General features: G+C 41.4%; 1 protein-coding gene across 6 annotated transcripts in view; it reads right to left on the bottom strand.

Annotated features, from left to right (window-relative positions):
* Positions 1 to 4,764: 4,764 nt before the first annotated feature.
* Positions 4,765 to 18,913, bottom strand: part of ZPBP (zona pellucida binding protein) — a 36,124-nt gene continuing 21,975 nt past the window's right edge. For 4 of the 6 annotated variants that reach the window (XM_074341063.1, XM_074341065.1, XM_074341066.1 and 1 more), the window contains 2 exons: positions 15,739 to 15,916; positions 8,139 to 14,252 (listed from right to left, as the gene is read on the bottom strand). In XM_074341063.1, the coding sequence (XP_074197164.1) occupies positions 14,077 to 14,252; positions 15,739 to 15,916 (354 nt within the window). In that variant the 3' untranslated portion in view covers positions 8,139 to 14,076. Of the gene's footprint in view, positions 4,971 to 8,138; positions 14,253 to 15,738; positions 15,917 to 18,913 lie in introns of those variants that run through there. The other 2 variants (XM_019731597.2, XM_074341064.1) reach the window with 1 other exon arrangement.

Below are 18,913 nucleotides of genomic sequence, written 5' to 3'. Positions count from 1 at the left end.
CTGGCTGGCTCAACCTGCCACCAAGCGGATGGCTGGTGGCTTTGACGAATACTGCCACATTGGGGACTCAGTGTTGCTCTCTGCTGCAGGTAGGTTTGCTATGCAGAGATGGCGTTAGCTAGAAGAGCCCAGGAGAGCAGGAGTCCATGCCGTCGGGGCCGTATGGAACTCCATCTTTTATTCTGGCCGTTCTGTTCATGTGTTCCTGTGGCTTCTGGGGCAGCTGATGATGGAAGCAGGTGATGTGAGCTGGCTGAGGCACAGAACCCACCTTCAGCGTCTCCCCCAGGAGAAGGCCACAGGCTTTCTACTGATGTTAACTTTGGAGGGAAAGTCTTCACACTGTGTCCATGGCCATGTGCCACCCACAGGCCCCTGCCCGACCCACTGGTATCCAGTCTCCCAGGGCCTCTGGCTTCCGCTGGCTGCTCCCCCATTCCCTTAGTCCAGAGGCTCCAAGGTAATGGGGTACATGGCAATGCCAGGAAGTTATGTGAGCCTGAGCCCATTGGCTCCTCTCATTTCCTACAAAACGACGCCCCTCGTCAGCAGTAACGTTACGGTAAATGTAATGCCAGCAGTTAAAAGCATTTACTAACTGCACAGATGCTGGTTTTGGCAGAAACATTAGAAAAGAAATCTACATCCAGTTCCAGTAGGAACAAAGTGCCGCCCCTTCCTGATGAACTCGATCCGATGTAACCAGCCTGCTCTCCAGGTGGCTGGCTGTGTCCTGGGCAAATGCTGCCATCCTGGGGGCTCCTGGGTGGACTCTGCTGCTGGAAGATTGGGCACTCGGAGTGGCCACACAGGTTATGTGTGGTGGCCAGGCAGACCCTTGCCTGTCACCATGGCCACTCTGTCCATGGCAGGGAGAGGCTGACCGTTGGCCACAGAACGGGTCGTCTTGTCCACTGGCTTCTCGTGGTTCTCCTGTGCAGCTTCTGTTCAGTGGGCGCACTCTGCACTCGTTTGGAGAGATCTAGTCACACACCTTTCCTCGCGACACCTTGTCACCTCACGTCCACGTCTCTGATCATTGTTGACTCATTGCTCAGAATCTATGCAGCTCCGTACTTCGCGCCATCTCTTATTCCTGCCAAAGTGGAAAACAGGGGCGCTGGTCACCGTTCCACCCGCTGAGACGATTACGCCTCAGTGCACTTTTGGGACCACCCGGGAGAACGGCTGTAGCTGTGCTCGTCAGTGCTGCTCACGTGTCACGTAAAATCTCCTACAACCAGGCTCAAACACTTCTCCCCCAGTAAACTTCCGCAGAGAACTGCCCGAGTCACAGATGCAGGGTGAGCGAGGAGGCGGGAGTGGGAACCTGCGAGTCCAAGCCCTTTGCCCGTATCTCCCCTGCCTCAGGGCCCGCCTGAGCCGGCTCCCACACGGCTCCCACACGCGCACCACTCCCACGGCCGGTAAGTGCTGCTGTGCACAGCCCACCTCGTGGCTCAGTGCGTTAGAACACACCCACTTCCCAGTGGCAGCTCACATCACATGGTGTCGTGGAAGCCAGTACTAGAACCCAACACGTAGCCCGAAGCGGTTTCTCATAAGGAGAACAGTTATCTGAAGAGGACGGCATGGCTTTTCCCGACATCCCAAAGATTCACACCGACTCACGTCGCCTCCAGGGACCTTCCGAGTCCACACAGCACTTTGCTTTGCTGTGACACTGCCAGCGCACTTGTACTGGCTGGGCCACACTGCCCAAATTGGGGGCGGCTAGCACAGTGGCCGGAATAGTGGCAGGGCCCCCTCGACAGCCCGTTAGGTTACTAGTAAACGAGCAGGAGTAACCACCCTGCTGAAGCCAACATGGACCCAAATCAAGAGAACCCCCTCTTCAGCATTAAACTCCTTTTTTGGTGAAAGAAGCCAGATGACAAAATTTTGTCCATAATCACGGAAGGATATCAACATGTCCCAGATCACAGGACCCCTAGAACTTTCACCAGGTGTCAGGTTCCTGAGTTTGTGTGGGGCTTATACCCACCCTTTTGACACACACGTCTCACACCACTGTGCATATTATCAAGTAATGCCAGACTTGTCAACCTCAGTGTAACCCACTGCCGGGTCAGAGTGCAGCCGAGCAGGTGAGTCGACAGGGAGTGCTACCTGCAGCTGCTCAATACCTGGAGTCCAGAACCCAGTAATCACATCCGTCTCATCCAATCGGTCCATCCACCGTCACATTCCTTCCGCTCTGACTGAACACTCTCAGGACCTGCTCCCACATGCACCAGATACACTTTCTATCTTGTGCACACATTTACGGCCTAAAACAGCCCCACCAGCCATCTCAGTCCCTGTGCGTGAAGAGTCTGGGCGTATCTTCACTGGGCCATCTGCGGGGGACAGAGCTTCAGGAGAGCTGTTGGCTGAGCTGGGTCCTTTCTGGAGCATGTGGTCTTCTTCTAAGCTCATTGGTTGTTGGCGGAATTCAACTTCGTGCAGTTGTAGAACTGGGGCCCTGCTTTCCCCACTCTGACAGCTGGGGACTGCTGTCAGGTCTCAGCGCCCCCTGCAAGTCCCTGCCCTGCCCCCTGGTGCTCTCACAGGCCCCCTCACTAGTGGCAGCTCTTCAGTGCCAGCAGGGGGATTCGCTCTCGTCTGCTAAGATGGGGTCTTACAGAACGTAGGGTAACCATGAGGGTGGCTCCCACCTTTGACAGCTTCCTTCTGTGGTTTCAAATCAAGTCACAGGTTCTACCCACTCAAGGGAAGAGCATCATACAGAACAGAACTCATTGGTGGGTCCCCACAGGTGCGTGTGACAGCATGGGTGCCCCAGGGAGCTTTCGGTGGAAACTGGCTAGCTACTGCAAATTTTTGGTATGTATGGTGGGTAACACCTGGTACCCAAACACCCTGGAAACTGCCAGGATTCAAGTTGAGGTCTAAGTTCAGAAGCAATGAAAAATGATGAAGGTGGAGAAGGCCAGGTAGCTATTTCAGGAAGACCATTATAGATTCTTCGGGCAAGGGCAGGCTTGCTCCTCGGGGGAAGGAGGGAAGGCTGCTTCTCTTGACAACCGAAGCCAGTGGGATGTTGGATTTAACGTGCTCAGCTTCACATACACTCGCCTCCATTGTGAGAGTCCTACTCGCTCCAATCAATGCCTTACCTCTAACATTGGAGACGTGTCAGCCCACCATCGGATTAGAATTTAAGGGTATCCAAAATCTGTATGGCCACAGACCTTACTCTGGTCATGCTCCTGCTTTTTGTCTCCTCTTATCTCACATCTCCTGTCTCTTCTCGACTGGGTTCTGGTCTCCAGCACCCACAGCACCACTGTCACTCGGCCTCTGCTTCCCCAGGCTGGATACGGACCTGACAGTGTTCATAGCCTCAGAAAAAAGTGTCAAAACCTACATTCCTTAGCAGTTCTAAATAACAGGCAACATGCCATCGAACGTAGGGAGAACAAAGAGAAGGCTATGCATTTCAATCCACCTTATTACACAATCAGGACATTTGGGAAACTTTAGGAGGCTGCACTGCTTTTAGAGATGGACACTGAGTAGGTCTTTTCCTGGTTACAGAAAACATGTGCTAGGGGAATGATTAGTCACCCAAACAGAATGACGGCAAACACGTTACATACGAGAGGAAAGAGGGCTCCTGATAAATCTCTCAAACCGTACGAAAACAATTACATCATGACCCTGAGAGTCCAAAGGGTGTTTTAAGAAACATCATCAGGCCTAACAAAGAAATGTCATTTCTCTTCCCTTTTGTATTTGTGGGAGGATTCCAGGGTACTATGTGTCCACGGAATGGCGTCAGGTGAGGCAGTGTTATTACCTGGTCAATTAAAAGCAGCCTAACAGAGCCTGGGTACAAGTGACCTTGTTTCCTGTCACTACCTTACACAATCGTGCTCAGGTCCAACATGTTTATGTCTTAAGAAAGGGAATCTGAAGGGAAAAGTGGAAATGTCCAAGAGTGTAAAGTGGATACAAACATAAATAAAATAATAATTAGAAAACTGAGAACCTGCTAGTTTTGTAAGTTACTCATGTATTTTCCTGGTATTTACATGTTTAAATCATGGATAATTTTTCCTATTCAATTTTTCACATTCGTGAGTGGGGGTGGCAGTGCCATCTGTCACCAAATACTCTAATAGTGAAGGAAATGAAATCAAAGTGGTGATGACTGATCCGCTTCCCCAGAGGTGTTCTCGGGGAAAGAAATTGCTTAATTTCTGTTTCTCTCCACATTGTGAAAGTTCAAATGCTCATTTAGGCACATGCAATGATTACTCCATTCTAAAAGGTCAAAAAGACAATTTAAAGGACTTCAAAATGAGACATTTAAAATACCCACATTAAACTGTATTAAAAACCCATGGTGTTGTTGGGACTGGGCTTTACACGAAAGTGGCTCAAACTGTAATCAGAAGACTCACAGCCTTTCCAAAAAGTGACTTTGAACTACGAAAGGTCAAAGTAAAAGAAATAAAATCCCATAAAATGAAATCAAAGAAATGACCAAGCGGAAATGAAAATGAACATGGAAGATGGGTCAGCGTACAGTGAAGACAGCCCGGAGATCTTTTTTGGAAAATCCTGAAAAACCTTTCGGGCTAACTGGATAGGGTATTTGCAACTATTTTTGAAAAGCAATGATACAAGAAATACTTTGGAGTCCATTACAGGTCTGGCATTAATGAATTAGGAATACTGGAGGTTGCTTCCATAAAGCATTTGGACATGCAGTTTTCAATTAAAATGATGACACCATTTTTTGTAAAATCTGATCCATTTAATTTTGGCATAATAGTGATTTATTATACATTACTGTTTCCACACATACTTCCGTGTTTAATAAACCACCGAGGAGCCAGCGACGGCCTACCCACAGGCCTTTGCCCCGTAGGCCAGGCTGCTGTTGCACCGAAGGCAGTGTGTCCCATCGCGGGGGTTGTAGGAACCAGGGCTGCAGAGCACTGCGGAGAGAGAGGCCGTAAATCAGCAGCGGTTTCCTCAAAGGCCGCGCGGCTTACTTCACATGGAGGCTACATTTTCAAAGGTTCTGTTTTCCTTAAAACTTTTGTTTCTAATTGTGGTAAAATACATGTAACATACAATTTACCATGGTCACCACTTTTACGTGTGCGGTGCAGTAGTCTCACAGATGTTCACACTGTTGCACAACTAGCATCCAGGGTTTCCCACCTGGGAGACTCGCCACTCCACACCCATGGAACGTCTCCCCATTCCCGTCCCCAGCCTCTGGCAGCCACCATCCCACTACTTGTTTCCATGAAATCTGACCACTCTAAATACCTCATATAAGATGAAAAGTTTTAATTTTTCGCTCTGATCCTGGATTAGAACAAGACTATGACCTAAAATAGCTGTACTGGTCACATAATGTTGAGTGTAAAAGGTTGAACGGGCCATCCAATAAGTTACAGCAGAATCCACATAGGTCAAGACCACAGATGGAACCACATGAGGTATGATCCTCCCGTGAGAACCGTGACTTAGATGTCTAAAGACAGCCAAATATGCAGAGGAGTTGCAGTTTATTTCTACCATGAGTTGATAAATGTGTAATTTTGGAAAAGTTACTTAGCCTAACTGAACTCAAATTGACCATCCCTAACATAAGGATAAGGTGTATCACGAGTAAGTTACCACAGTTACCGCTGCATAACAGAAAGTAAAGGAGGATAGAAAGAAACCAAGGTCAAGGACACTCTCTGTCATTGATGAACTCTGGGATCCTGGGTCGTCACTTCTCTTAGTTCCAGTTTCCTCATTTGTACAACAGGCACAGTAACGAGCAGGTCCACACCATTCAGTGAGGCCTGGGACGACTCGGAAGAAAACAACCCGGGGTGTCACCGGGCACCTGATAAATGCTTACCCCACTCCTCGCCTTGCGGGGAGGGGCCCTCCAGCTGGGCCGGGTCTCTGATTACCCTGTTCCTCCTTTTGCTACTGCGATGTAGTCAGCCAGGGGTTGCCAGCGCCGCTAACACCGCCCCAAAGGCATGGTTATCATGGAACAAAGAACAGTCTTATTCTGGAGCCATGATTCCATGATCCATGTCACTGTTTGGCTCTGGGTCATATTATATGATTTAAGTTCATATCATTCCTTTTAAATACATCTTTTCAAATTGGAAAATATTTTAAGCGTTACTCAGAGAAAGTATTTTCCATTCTAGGTTCCACAGAGTTCCTCAGGTTTTAATAGACATTTATTTGGAGAATCATGTTTGAGGTGGAAAAAGTACTGGTTAAACAGAGTTAATCAGATTTACCTGCTGCAGTCATAACGAGAGTGCATGTGGTAAAATTCTGATGGAATAAAATGGTCCTAAATGTGTGTGACCATGGTGCACGCTCTTTGAAAACACGTATTAGTATTTCTTGATACGCAAATATGGAAATGCTGGGCATAAGGTACTGAAACTGTTAAATCATGACACATGGAGAGAAGAAATCTGCATGCAGTCTACACAAATAATTTTATTGAGTGTCACAGAAAGAATTGGTACTGGCATAAAATCATCTAAATTCAAGTTTATAAATATGGTCTTCTAATAACTATTCTGAGAATTAACAAACCTTCACAATAAAGTATGTGTAATCCTACAGAGAGATACTAGTATAATACCTCGGAGTGATAGATGCTACAGATAAGACTGTAGCACTCTCTCCCAGTATAGACCCTAAAATATTTTGTTGTCTTTAAGTTGACAAAATCCAACTCTCATCCATGATAAAATAGCTCATGAACTAAGAATACATATGAATTTCTTAATCTGATAAAAAGAAATCCAAAAATCCTACAGCTAGCATTACACTGCAAGATGAAACACTGCATGTTTTCTTCCTAAGATCAGGAACAAGATAAGCATATCTATTTTCCTAATTTATAGTAAATATTAACTCAAGGCTTCTGCAACAGGAAAGAAACAGAGCAGAAAGACTGAACTAATAAGTAATAATGTATTTGCTAACCATATGACTGTTACATAAACAAATGAGGAGCCTACAAATTATCTCCTATAACAAGTTTAGTAGGTCACAGAAGATAAAGCCCACATACAAAGTGAGTTTATATTTATCTCTTAGCAGTCAATCATTAGATAAATAAAATTCAAATCCAATTTAGAAGAGTGAAAATGTGTAAGACTGTCTCACTGGAAATGAAAACATATTGATGAAATTAAAGGGCCCTAAAGAAAAGCGATCCTCTCCTCTGTTCATCACGGCTGCACCAACCTGCAATCCCACCAACGATGTATGAAGGTCCCCTTTTCTCCACAGCCTCGCCAGCACTTCTCCTTTGTCTTGCTGTCTTTTTGATAATAACCTGGTAACAGGTGTGAGGTGATGTCTCACTGTGGTTTTGATTTTCATTTTCCTGGTGAGTAGTGATGTTGATTAAGCACCTTTTCATGTACCTGTTGGCCATTTGTATGTCTTCCTTTGAGAATGTCTATTCAGGTCCTTTGCCTATTTTTATTTTTATTTATGTATTTTTTTCTTTGCCTGTTTTTTAATCTGATTATTTAATTTTTTTTTGCTATTGAGTTGTATGAGCTCCTTACATATTTTTGATAAGAACCCTTATCAGGACTATTTAGCCATGATGTGGTAACAACCAAAATGCCCATTAATAGACAAAAGGATAAAGAAAATGTAGTTCATATACACAATGGAATATTATCCAGTCTCAAAAAAAGAAGGAAATCCTGCCGTTTATCAAAACGTGGATGAATCTGGAGGACATTTTCCTAAAATAAGCCAGGCACAGGACGACAAATGCTGCAGGACCTCATTGACACGCAGACTCTATAAGACAGTAATATCCATAGAGGCGAAGAAGAGAAGGGTGGTCGCCAGAAGTGCGAGGGAAGGAGAAACGAAGAGATATTGCAAAGTTTCACTTAAATATGATGAATAATTTCTGGAGATCGAAGTTCAGCTTTGTGACTATAATTAACAATATTGTATTACATACTTGAAATTTACTGAAAGATATCTTAAATGACCTCACCACAAAAAAGGTGATGGATATGTGAATTAACATGATTGTGGATATTATTTCAATATGCCAGGGGTGCCAACAAATGTACCCCTGGCAACAAAAGTGCCCATAAGTGGACACTTTGGTCAACGTTGCCCAAGCAGTAGTTCACCGTAATCAGAAGTGTCTGGACGCTGATGGCAACCACTTTGAGCACCTCTTATAATTGCAGAAGTAAAACGTGACTTGTGTTCATCTTTTGTTATTGGTATATATTTATTACAATTTTAATAGTTTTCCTTTCTTAAAATGTGTATACATTTTTGACACCCTCTGTATATACATATATATGTGTGTGTGTGTGTGTGTGTGTATGTGTATATATATATATGATCAAATATATATATATGATCAAATTGTACATCTTAAAAATAATTTTGTCAATTGTAACACAATAAAGATGGAAAAAGAAACAGAGCTATACCATGTTTATGAACATGAAGCCACATTCTCTCCAAATCATTAATTCTGTCAGGCTCATCGGAAACGGGAAGTGACCAGGTGAGTCTAGGGGGGGCGCTCGGAATCATAGCCGCCGATGTAAATGCCCAAACAGGGGAAAAGGGAAGGGATGAGCTTTTCAGTGAGTGGCACTGAGAAGCTGGGGATTCTATAAGACATAAAATCAGACTACAATGTTACATGATGTAAAAAGAAAAATCCAACTGCAATCTCAGTCCTCACCTTCTTTTTCCTCATGCTTAAACATGAGAATCATACTTCATTCCTCCGTTTTCTTCTCCTGGTTTACAGTCCACAAAAGATTTATCTGGATTATGCCTCTTAAACATCCTCTTAAATACCCTAAATCTATCCACTTCCTTCATTGCCATGGCTAGTACTCAGCTCTGAAGCATGCCAGGCTTAGTTCTCTGCCAGGAGAACTCAGTTCACGAATCTCTGCACAATCTGCCCCTTCTCACGACGCAGGGTTAGCTCCACTCAGGAGTCACACCGGAGGGAAGCCTTCTGGGACAAGCCAATGAACAGTCCCCAACCTCACCCTACTTACTCTCCAGGACAGTGAGGCTCCAGCTGAGCCCACGACCCGCTCCATTTCACACCCTTCTCTGCCCTGCTCTGTGTCTCTTGGAATAACTTCCACAGACTCCACTGCCCAGGTTCTTCTCTGGATCTGCCAATGGGGCAGGGGCGGGGGGGTGTTAGAGGGCTGCAGGGCACAGCCTTTCCTCCCCTCCTGCCGCTGCCAGTTTCAGGGGTGGCTGCCTCACTGTGTGTCTCCAGCTCCTGCCAGGCAGCCCCATTTGGCCAGCTCCTGCTCCCTCCGGCCACACTGGCATTCTCCCCTCACCTTCACCCTTCAAGCCTAGGGACGGTAACTGCTTCAAGACGTCGTCGTCCCACCTGCCCCAGCATCCCTTAGGGGCCCTTCACCCTGCCACTGGCACTTACATGGAATTCTATTCAAAACACTAGTGCGGAAGCCTCCCTTTTCCTGTCTGAACCCTGACTGACCCACCAGAGTGCCACCTGGTTTAATGTTATTCACTGTGCCTGGCACCATGGGCACTGACTTTCCTCACTTCCCCATGTGACCACATGAGATGTGGACACCAGAGAGGCAACTTGTCCCCGTCACTCAGCAGGTGCGGACCCAGGGCCTGACACAGCACTCGACACACTTCTCAACGCTAACACATTTCTGGTTGAGTATGACATAAACTAATGACATCAGCATTTATTATAAAGGTATTAAAACTTTCATTATAAAGTTTATGACACGATTTCTCCTTAGCCTTCAGGAAAGATAAGGAGACATCGTCTCATAAAAGTTAGAGTAACTTATGCCATAGTAACTTATGCCAGGGTTTTACTATTGAGGGTTTTAAAGAAATGAGGTGCTTAGATGTGCACTTTACAAGTACAATTGGAAGCAGCGTGGGGTACGGACGGAAGACGAGACGCGCTGGAGGCTTTCCAGGGAGGAAGCGAATGCGACTGTTTCAGACACAGAAGACGGACTGCAAACAAAACGATCACCGTGGGAATGGAGATGAGGAAACACGCTTGTGAGAAAGAACATTTAACTGTAGTGGGCGGTGAGGAAGACGGGAACGGAAGGCTGAGAAAACGCTGTGAGTGCGGCCCAGTCACCAAGGCCCCTGCGGCAGACAAAGACACGGACTAGTCCAGGCAGAATGCAGCCAGAGGAGACACAATCCTTACTTCATACAGCTATGAGGTCGCTTTGCTTTCTTTGGAAAAAGGATGCTCAGCACCTATGAAAAGCACTTCTAAAGTATCTGTAGTGATACATACATTGTGGGAGAGGTTAAGAGAAGGTGGATATTTTGAACTGCAAAAAATAACACACCAAAAATGTCAAAAACCAAAATGTTCATTTTTTCAAATTAGTATTCACATTTCTGTAAATTTATCCAAGGAAACACAAGCTGGTCAAGTACGATTCTTAGTTACATTTAACATAACAGTAAAAATAGGAAATAACCTAAAGTCCAACATAATCAAAATGTTTAAACATACTTCCCATTATTAGTTAGCCATTTTAAATAAATAAAACAAATATGAAGACAGTAGAGAAATATGGAATTGTGTACAACTTAATGGTTAACAGAAAATAAGTCATAATAATGTGATTATTCCCAATGAACCATTATTCAGAGCTCTGTTAAAATTAGAAATTTGTGAAGAAAATGATCAGGCGACACTACAATCGGTAAGTTGGAATTAGACAAAGAAAACACTATGAATGATTTTCTGTAGAGTGCCTTCAGCCTTGTAACAATGGTGTTCAAGCTTTAAGAAAAACATTACTTTTTTTACCTTTTTATTATGAAATACAACACAGAGAGGAAAATAAGACAGAATTGCACAACATAATGAATGTCTGCAGAGAAAACCTGTCTAGAAACAATTTAGGCCAAAACACAGAAAACTGCCATCCCCTCGGAAGGCCTCCTGTGTCCCACTCCAGTCACACTCCCCCTCCCAGCCCGACCCCCGTCTCCAGAAGTCAACACTATTCTTTTTCGTTTGATGATGATAATGTCCTTGGATTGCACTATAGTTTTAGCATTCATGAATAAATCTCTGTAAAACACAGTATAGCTATGCCTACAGTACCCAGATTCAATTATGTTTAGATTCTTCTCCACAAATTACGTCAATAAAATGTATCCACATAGTTATAATTCCCGCTCATTCATTGTTGTTACTGTATAGCATTCCATTGTATGAATATATCAGTATACATACATTTTACTGTTAATGGACATTTGGGTTATCTCTAGCTTGGGACTATTAGAAAATATGCTGCAGTGAGATTTCCCTAAGAGTCAGACGCTAGATCACAGAGTAACACGCATCGTCACATCCGACTGTAGTGCCAAACTCGAATGTACTATAATTTCCAAAGTGGCATAATGTGTACTCACTCAAGCAGGGTGACTGCTTCTGGAGCTCCAGGATGTTAAGCAGGATGTTAAGACAGCTTACTTTGTGCCAATCTGACCGTCATGTAGTATAGATCTCATTCTGTCTTTAAGTTACATTTCCTTGATTACAAGAAGTTTGAACGTATTTTCATGTATCCATTGACCATTTGGAATTACTCTTTTGTGGAGTACTTCTTCAAATCTTTTCCCATTTTTTAAAAATTGTTTTGTCTTTTTCAAAAGTGTTTCTACAGGTTGTTTATATGTCTGGGTACTAATCTTTTGTTGGTTATAGCCATTACAAATAGTTTTCCCATTCTGTGGATTATTTTTTTTCTCTTTGCAGTGTCTTTTGATAAATAGAAATAATTAATTTTAATGTAGACAAAATTATCAATATTTTTATTAAAGTTAGTGATTTTTGTATCTTTTTAAAGAAATCTTTTTTCTGATGCTAAAGACATAATATTTTCCTATGTTATGTTCTAAAATAATTACAGTTTTTATGTATTTATGTCTATAATATATCTGGAGGTGATTTTTCTGGCTGGATCCAGTTTCATTTTTTTCTATAAGGCTTTGCATATCAGTATTACCTCTCTGGCAATTTTTCTTATCCATTTTAAGCCAATGTTATTAATTACTCACAAATTTAGAAACATTATATTATCATATTATCAGACAGCCTTGGTAGATTTATCCTTTCATCACTATGTAATGCCTCTCTGAGTATCTAGTAAGATTTCTTGCCTTAAAGTCTGTTTTGTGAACATCATATTTAAAATTGTTTTTCTCGGTCCTTTGATGTAAAGTGAAAACCAGGGTTCAGGGTTGCTTTTCTGAGCAGGAAAAATCTTCAGAATCTAAAAGACCTTCTTAGAAACAACTGTATCTACTAAACAAGTCCCTTTAGTTGCAGAATTCATTTAGAATACAAGTGTACACTTTATTTAGAAATCATCTCAAGATGTTTAAATGCTCTAACCTGTAGCCTAATTATTTCTGATTACGGACAGAGGCACTAAATCACCATGAAACAACCCCTGCTTGAAACTCCTTAGGCCTCTGAAAAGCTCTGCATGCGCATGGCAAATCGCATTTATACAGAAAGCAACAGAAAGTAACAACGCTGCATAAACTATTCTGAGCTACACATTCAATCCAAAATAGTCAATGAGAAGTAGTCTGCTGCCTGGGTAGAAGGAATGGCACCCTCCCTAGGTGCTGCCACAGCAATACTAGCACTCAGGAGTCTCAAACTTTTATGTGCTCAGAATCATCTAGGACTCTGATTATAAGTGCAGACATCTGCTTCCCATGCCTTGGACATGTTTTTGAGCAAGTCTTTAGGTAATTTTGATACACATCATAGTTTGAAAACCACTGCCATAATTTAAAGAGGAAGAAAAAGAACGTGGAGTAAGAGAGTATGTCCAAAAGTGTTATTTGACATATGGAGTGTTTTTTTGAGATGATTAAATAGGAATAAAATGGAGAAAGATGAAAACAAGAAAATACAGTTTTATAGAAATACTAGAAACTATAGAAATTACATAGTAAAACACATTTCAGAATTTTTTTAAAAAATTCTATCAGAAACAATATAGTATTTGGTCTTTGGGTGTAGTATATTCATGATATAATTTATAAAGTTATATCTATAATTCAAAATTTAATTAGAACTTTTTTCAGTATCAAAACGATTGAAAAAGCATGAAGTTAGGAAGTATTTTATAGTGAAAAGTAATTTAAAATGCTAAGCAATTTAGAAACAAGAAAAATAATACAGGCAGAAATGTTGTCTCTATCAGTTTATAAGCAAAGGATCTTTACCTGTCATATACAAGCAAGAACTGAATGAGTAAAATAAGCTATGCAAAGAAAAGGAAAACATCTATTTACTTAGCCAACTTCTTCTGAGAAACTGAATCAACTGCCCCCACATAGTACACAGGGCTGTCTCAGTCTCTTCTGTTGAACACTTGGTGTGCCCTCATCCTGGAAGTAAGTCATTTTATCAAGTACCTCCTGCGTTTTTGTGCTTCCGTGTAGTGTTCCATTTCACACTCGAATGGATTTTAAGTTCCTTTAGTATGTTAACTTTGTCTTGTAACTAGGTTTTCTTCTGTATTTTATATTGTCTTCCAATTCAGAGAATGATTTAAATGTCTTTTTCAGTAGCATGTGTTCTTTAAAAATTTTAGAGTGATATCCTCATGTAATACAGACAAAACTTACTGTATCTGATGGGGACCTGAGGGACACGTTATATTTAATTAGTAATGTTCAAAAAAGGGAGCTCAGCCTTGCTTAACTAGTCTAACAGAGATGATGACAGCGGGTAGGTAATTCTAAATTAAAATATTTATTTACCAAAAGATGACACAAAAGGAAATTCAGCAAATCGCCAGCGAGGAAGTCTGCTGAGCAACGATAATGAGCCCTTAAAATTCAAAAATGAATTTTCTTTCTCTCCTCTACTCAAACATGTAACTCTTACTGCCGCACGACATGGGAACTCTTTCACCGCCTTTTCTGGCGTGAATCCTCTTAGCCCCAGTCCAGCAAACTCCCCCCGGAATCTGAGGCTCACTCCTGCCGTCGCTTGGCTTGGCTTGTCCTCGTGAACCCTGTCCCCGAAAGCCTGCTCCCTGTCGTTAGTCTGTGGCTGGTCCCAGCTCTCACCAGTTTGCTTTCTAGTCTCCTTTTCTTTCCCTTCCTGCAGTTCCCTGATTTCATGGCTACAGCTCGTATGTCTCTAATCTCTGTAGGCGGAGACCATATATCGGGGAGAACAAAACAGTATTTCAAAGGCAGAAAATAGTTTTGAAATGTATATGTAAGTTTTATTACATGCTTCTCATGAGGTCTGTCAGGAATAAAATAAGTGCTTAATAAACTCGATGAAATAGTACAGCCAATAATAACTGGAATGGTAAAATGAGAAAACCTGATGACTGTTATTATCTGAACATTGACAAACGCAAAAAAATTTTTAATGGTAACATTACTTGTACTTCTCAGAGACTCAAACCTATTATTTCACTTGAAATAGGTATGTTTAACTATTTCAAAATTCTTGGAATTAATGAGATGCAAATATTTAAATGTTTTAGTTTATCTTAAGTCTCTATTGAGTAAAAATATAAATGCATGTAGGAGACACCTAAACGACTAGGTTCTGGTTTCAGTGTTTCGTATTTTCATGCTTCCTCCTTATCTGTGCTCTAGAGTGATACACATAAGCCGATTATCAAAATAGTTACGAAGTTGGCATTTGTAAGTACTTTGTGAAATTTATATTGTATGTAAGTACTCTTTGTCAATTTTCACATCCTTAAACAAAAACAAAGTCAGAAAACAATTAATGCAAAATCTAACCAAATAAAGCAAAGTAAAAAGAATATTCAGTGCTCTATTATACAAAAAGACTTTTAATCTAATTTAAAATAGTAGAGAAGAACAATCAGAGAAGAGTGAATGAAAACGGTACTCATTTTAACTTATGTTAGAAAGTCTTAAAACTGAAGATTAATTAGCTCCCTCAACTCTTGGAAACAGAAAGTCAGTGACTGACTCCATGGACTTATCCTGACAGCCTGCAGCACCCTCTTCTGTAACGAGGATGAAGGCGGACCAAAGCCAGCTAGCGGCTCAGGCCCTTCAGTGCAGGCAGCAAAAAACAACTGGTAATAAAACAGGTCGTGTGCTTAGTAAAAAGAGACCCCTAATTTAGAGTATCCAAACGTAAACTCATTAATAAGTGATTCTCTAAGACCTGGCTTTTCGTAACTATTATTTGTGTTTCCTCCCAGACCACTGCTCAATGCTCCTAAACGCCCTTTACTACAACAGTAAAGCCAAGACTGAAATGCAGCCAGCTTTTTTCTTCTATATCAGGGGTGCCCAAACTTTTGTCAACGTTTTTTACCAAGGGCCATATGTGGTAAAATACACAAACAGCCGGCCACTCACTCGAGGTGAAGTACGTATTGCCTCACCTGGTTTATTTAAGTAAACTACATGTACTTTTGGAATTTGCTGCGGGCCAATTAACAATGGATTGCGGGCCGCAGTTTGGACACCCCTGTTCTATACCTTTAGAGTCACATGGTCTTTTCAAACACACTATTTCAAATAAACTACGTAAACAAATATTTAAATGACTATAAAACTAAGTGCTAGGCGTCCATTTACGCATAATGACGTACACTCGCAGAAAGAGACTCGCAATCATGGCTCATTACGCACCACAGCACTCGGGGCACTTCGGGTGCTTCAGGGCATTGATCCCGTACCCCGGAAAGCAGCGGTTAATCCACACCATTTGGAGAGTCCCTTCAATGTAGTATATTTCAGGCAGTGGCTCCGCACGTCTGCCTAGGACTTCCACTTGCTGATTAAAAAATCTCTCTATGAGATTTTTAGCCTAAAATAGAAATGAAATATGAGAAAAATTATTATCACAAACACATGTAATTTTAGAGTAAATAAGGTTGCTTATGTATTTAGAAGCAGGGGCAGCCAAACTCTGGAGCTCCTTACTTTCTCTTGCATTCACAGGACATAAATAACACATGTAAAAATTAAAAGGTTTCACCTGGAAACCTCAAATATTTCCAAACATACTTCCAAATACAACACAAAGAAACCGGACATATATCCAAATGTTTCGTTCCCTTTAGATTTTGAATGATGGGCATATGAGCAAAATCAAGACAGCACTATGAAATTAAATGTATTCTAAAAAATGAACCCTAACAATTAAATGTAGTTTAAAAATGTACTTTTAGAATATTTAAGAAGCACATCCTGGGGTAGCCATTCCATTCTTTCCACAAACAAAAATCAGGTTTAAAAACAAAAGGAAATACAGCACATGTTAAAACTTACAGTCTGTGTTACAAAAATTGAATTTACAAAATAATTAAGGCATCATTCTGATCTATAATTAATTACCTTTTTTGTCTGTAATAATTATTCTGGATGGACTCCTAAAGTTAACAAGAAGCTTATGCTGTTCAGTGACTGGTAAGTTTTACCTGTTAAAGGTATGTTCATGAGTCCCAACCCTCTGTAAACCCGTTAGTTCTGCTCAGTCCTCTCATGCCAACCTGCCCCTCTAATCTCGTTAGGAATGTGGAAGCATGGACTCACGCTGATCTGTAACCACTAATGGTGGTTTCTTCAAACGTCTTACAAGTTACATGCCTTCCACGAAAATTTCTATGATTATGAAAATGTTTTTCAACATACTGCATTCAGGATAGGAGACAGATAGATAGATAGACAACCCTTATTCTATTAATTACTTAATAGCTTTGTACAGTTTAAATGGTTTTCTTATGCTTTTGACAAATTCTGCTAAATTCGTTTCTATTTACTTGTTCAAACAGATAAATTTTATTTAAGAAAGTGCTTAAGAATTAATTAGATACAAATATCATATCTAATCAACTATGGTTAGTGGCCACTCTTAAAAGTTTCAGGAGACACAACCATAATCACTTAGCTTCCTAACACTCCATCTAAAAAAAGAAAAAGAAAATTACCTCTATCAGTGGAAACCTGATAGGAACAAAAATTATCATATAAATCAGATTCCTGTTTCCTTTTTTCCCAGGATCTTCTATACGATAAAATGGAAAGAAGGTACGAAATTGTTTGAATCATTAACTGAATGTTCTATAAGTATTTTGATGGTTGACGTGGGGTTAATTATCTGTGCCAAACGAAGGGTAAAACTGAATTATTTGAGTTGTGTAAGGGTTACAGATATAAACATTTTGGACCAATCTGGATGATATAAGACCAAATCGTAATTATAGAAACTCTCCATAAATGAATCATCTGGTTTAAGACACAAAGACTTACTGTGACTGACTAAAACTCAGACTGCCTCACCCACACTAGTCCTTCCTTCACACCTTCCCACCCTGAATAAAAAAAACAAAACACTTACAGAATGATTAAGAATATATGGAGAAAAGTTATGCAATGACTGGCCGACTGCAGGACTGGAGGGAGGAAATATTACTATTTCAACAGCGACCAGCAGGTAAAATGCAGGACGTTTTGCATGGAGAAGTTGAACAGCTTGTTTTAAATACCACAATCTGCTCCACTGTCCACGCCAAGTGAGGGAGTAAACAAAGGCAACTAGAAAGACTAATATTTGCTCTACGTTAGTCCAGCAACCCAGATGGCAACAACTACTTAAAATTATGGGAGCTCTAGACTACACAACAAATATCACCCATTGTGGTGTAACTGAAGCTCCCATACCCACGAGGGGAGAACGAATACCTCCCAGTTGTCACAGATATTACACTTGTAAGACAGAGTCCTTTGGAAACCTTTGGTTAACATGTGTACTTGGGACTCTGGAAAATTAGTATAGTCATCAAATGCGGTGGAATTAGGAAACAAAAAAATGAAATGGAGGCTTGAAAGTATCTTGAAGGAAACGAAAAGAGCTGTAAATTTGCATAGAAAAGACTGGTGGTCTTGGTGCTCTGGGAGCAAATGAGAGAGATACAGTTCAGATCTTGTGGGAGGATATTCCAGTGGAGAACTCTAGAAAAAATGACTAACGAAAAACTCAAGGTTATCTGTCGCATAACAGGAACATGAATAATGAACACGTGTGTCGAGGAATTAGGCCGAGAACCATGAGATAAAGCTCAATTCCACAGTAAAACCAGACAGAGGGGGGGAAAACAACAGAAAGTAAAGGGTTACGTAACGGTTTGAATTCTGTGCCAGCTGGAGTCCATTCCTAAGAAGCACAGTTAATCGCAGAACTTTCAGGCAGAAGCAGGTAACACCGCCATCTGGAGACCACTGCAATCCCGAAGCAAAAGACAGAAGGACCCACTCTTCGCTCAGCCAAGTCACTGAAGCGGTGGTTGTCCCAAGAGCTGCAGCTCATGCTACAAAGTGAGGCTCTTTACAAGGAACGCTAAAGACAAACTATAATTTATGCTTTGAAATGATTAGAGATTTCAACTCACATTGTTTCTGTTAAGTAGTCTATTTCTAATTAAAAAAAGCAAGCAGATAAGACAGGGAGTGAGAGCATAGAGCTGACATGTTAAAATACAGGGTAATATTTCCATTTCCAATCATACGGCATACTCCATCTCCTGAAAAATCCTCCTGCTAAAAATCACCTAGCTAAATACAACAGAACAAAGATCTTGTGTAGCTATATTTAACAATGAAGAGAAAGAGGAAACAAAATAAAAGAAGACAGGGAGGAGGAGAGAGGGGAGATGACCACAGATGCTAAAAAGATGAAAACTACAAACCTAACAGTAGCTGAATCACTAATTCACCTCATGCTGACCTGAGCTTCCCAGAGTATTATACTTTATTAGCCTAAACAGATAAGGATAAAAACCTTAAACTTGTTTAAGAAAAAAAT

Source organism: Rhinolophus sinicus, linkage group LG09 (genome assembly GCF_036562045.2).
Source record: "Rhinolophus sinicus isolate RSC01 linkage group LG09, ASM3656204v1, whole genome shotgun sequence".
In the NCBI taxonomy this organism is placed as follows: Eukaryota; Metazoa; Chordata; class Mammalia; order Chiroptera; family Rhinolophidae; genus Rhinolophus; species Rhinolophus sinicus.
Note: the sequence above shows the minus strand (reverse complement) of the source record. Positions and strands in the feature narration are given on the sequence as shown.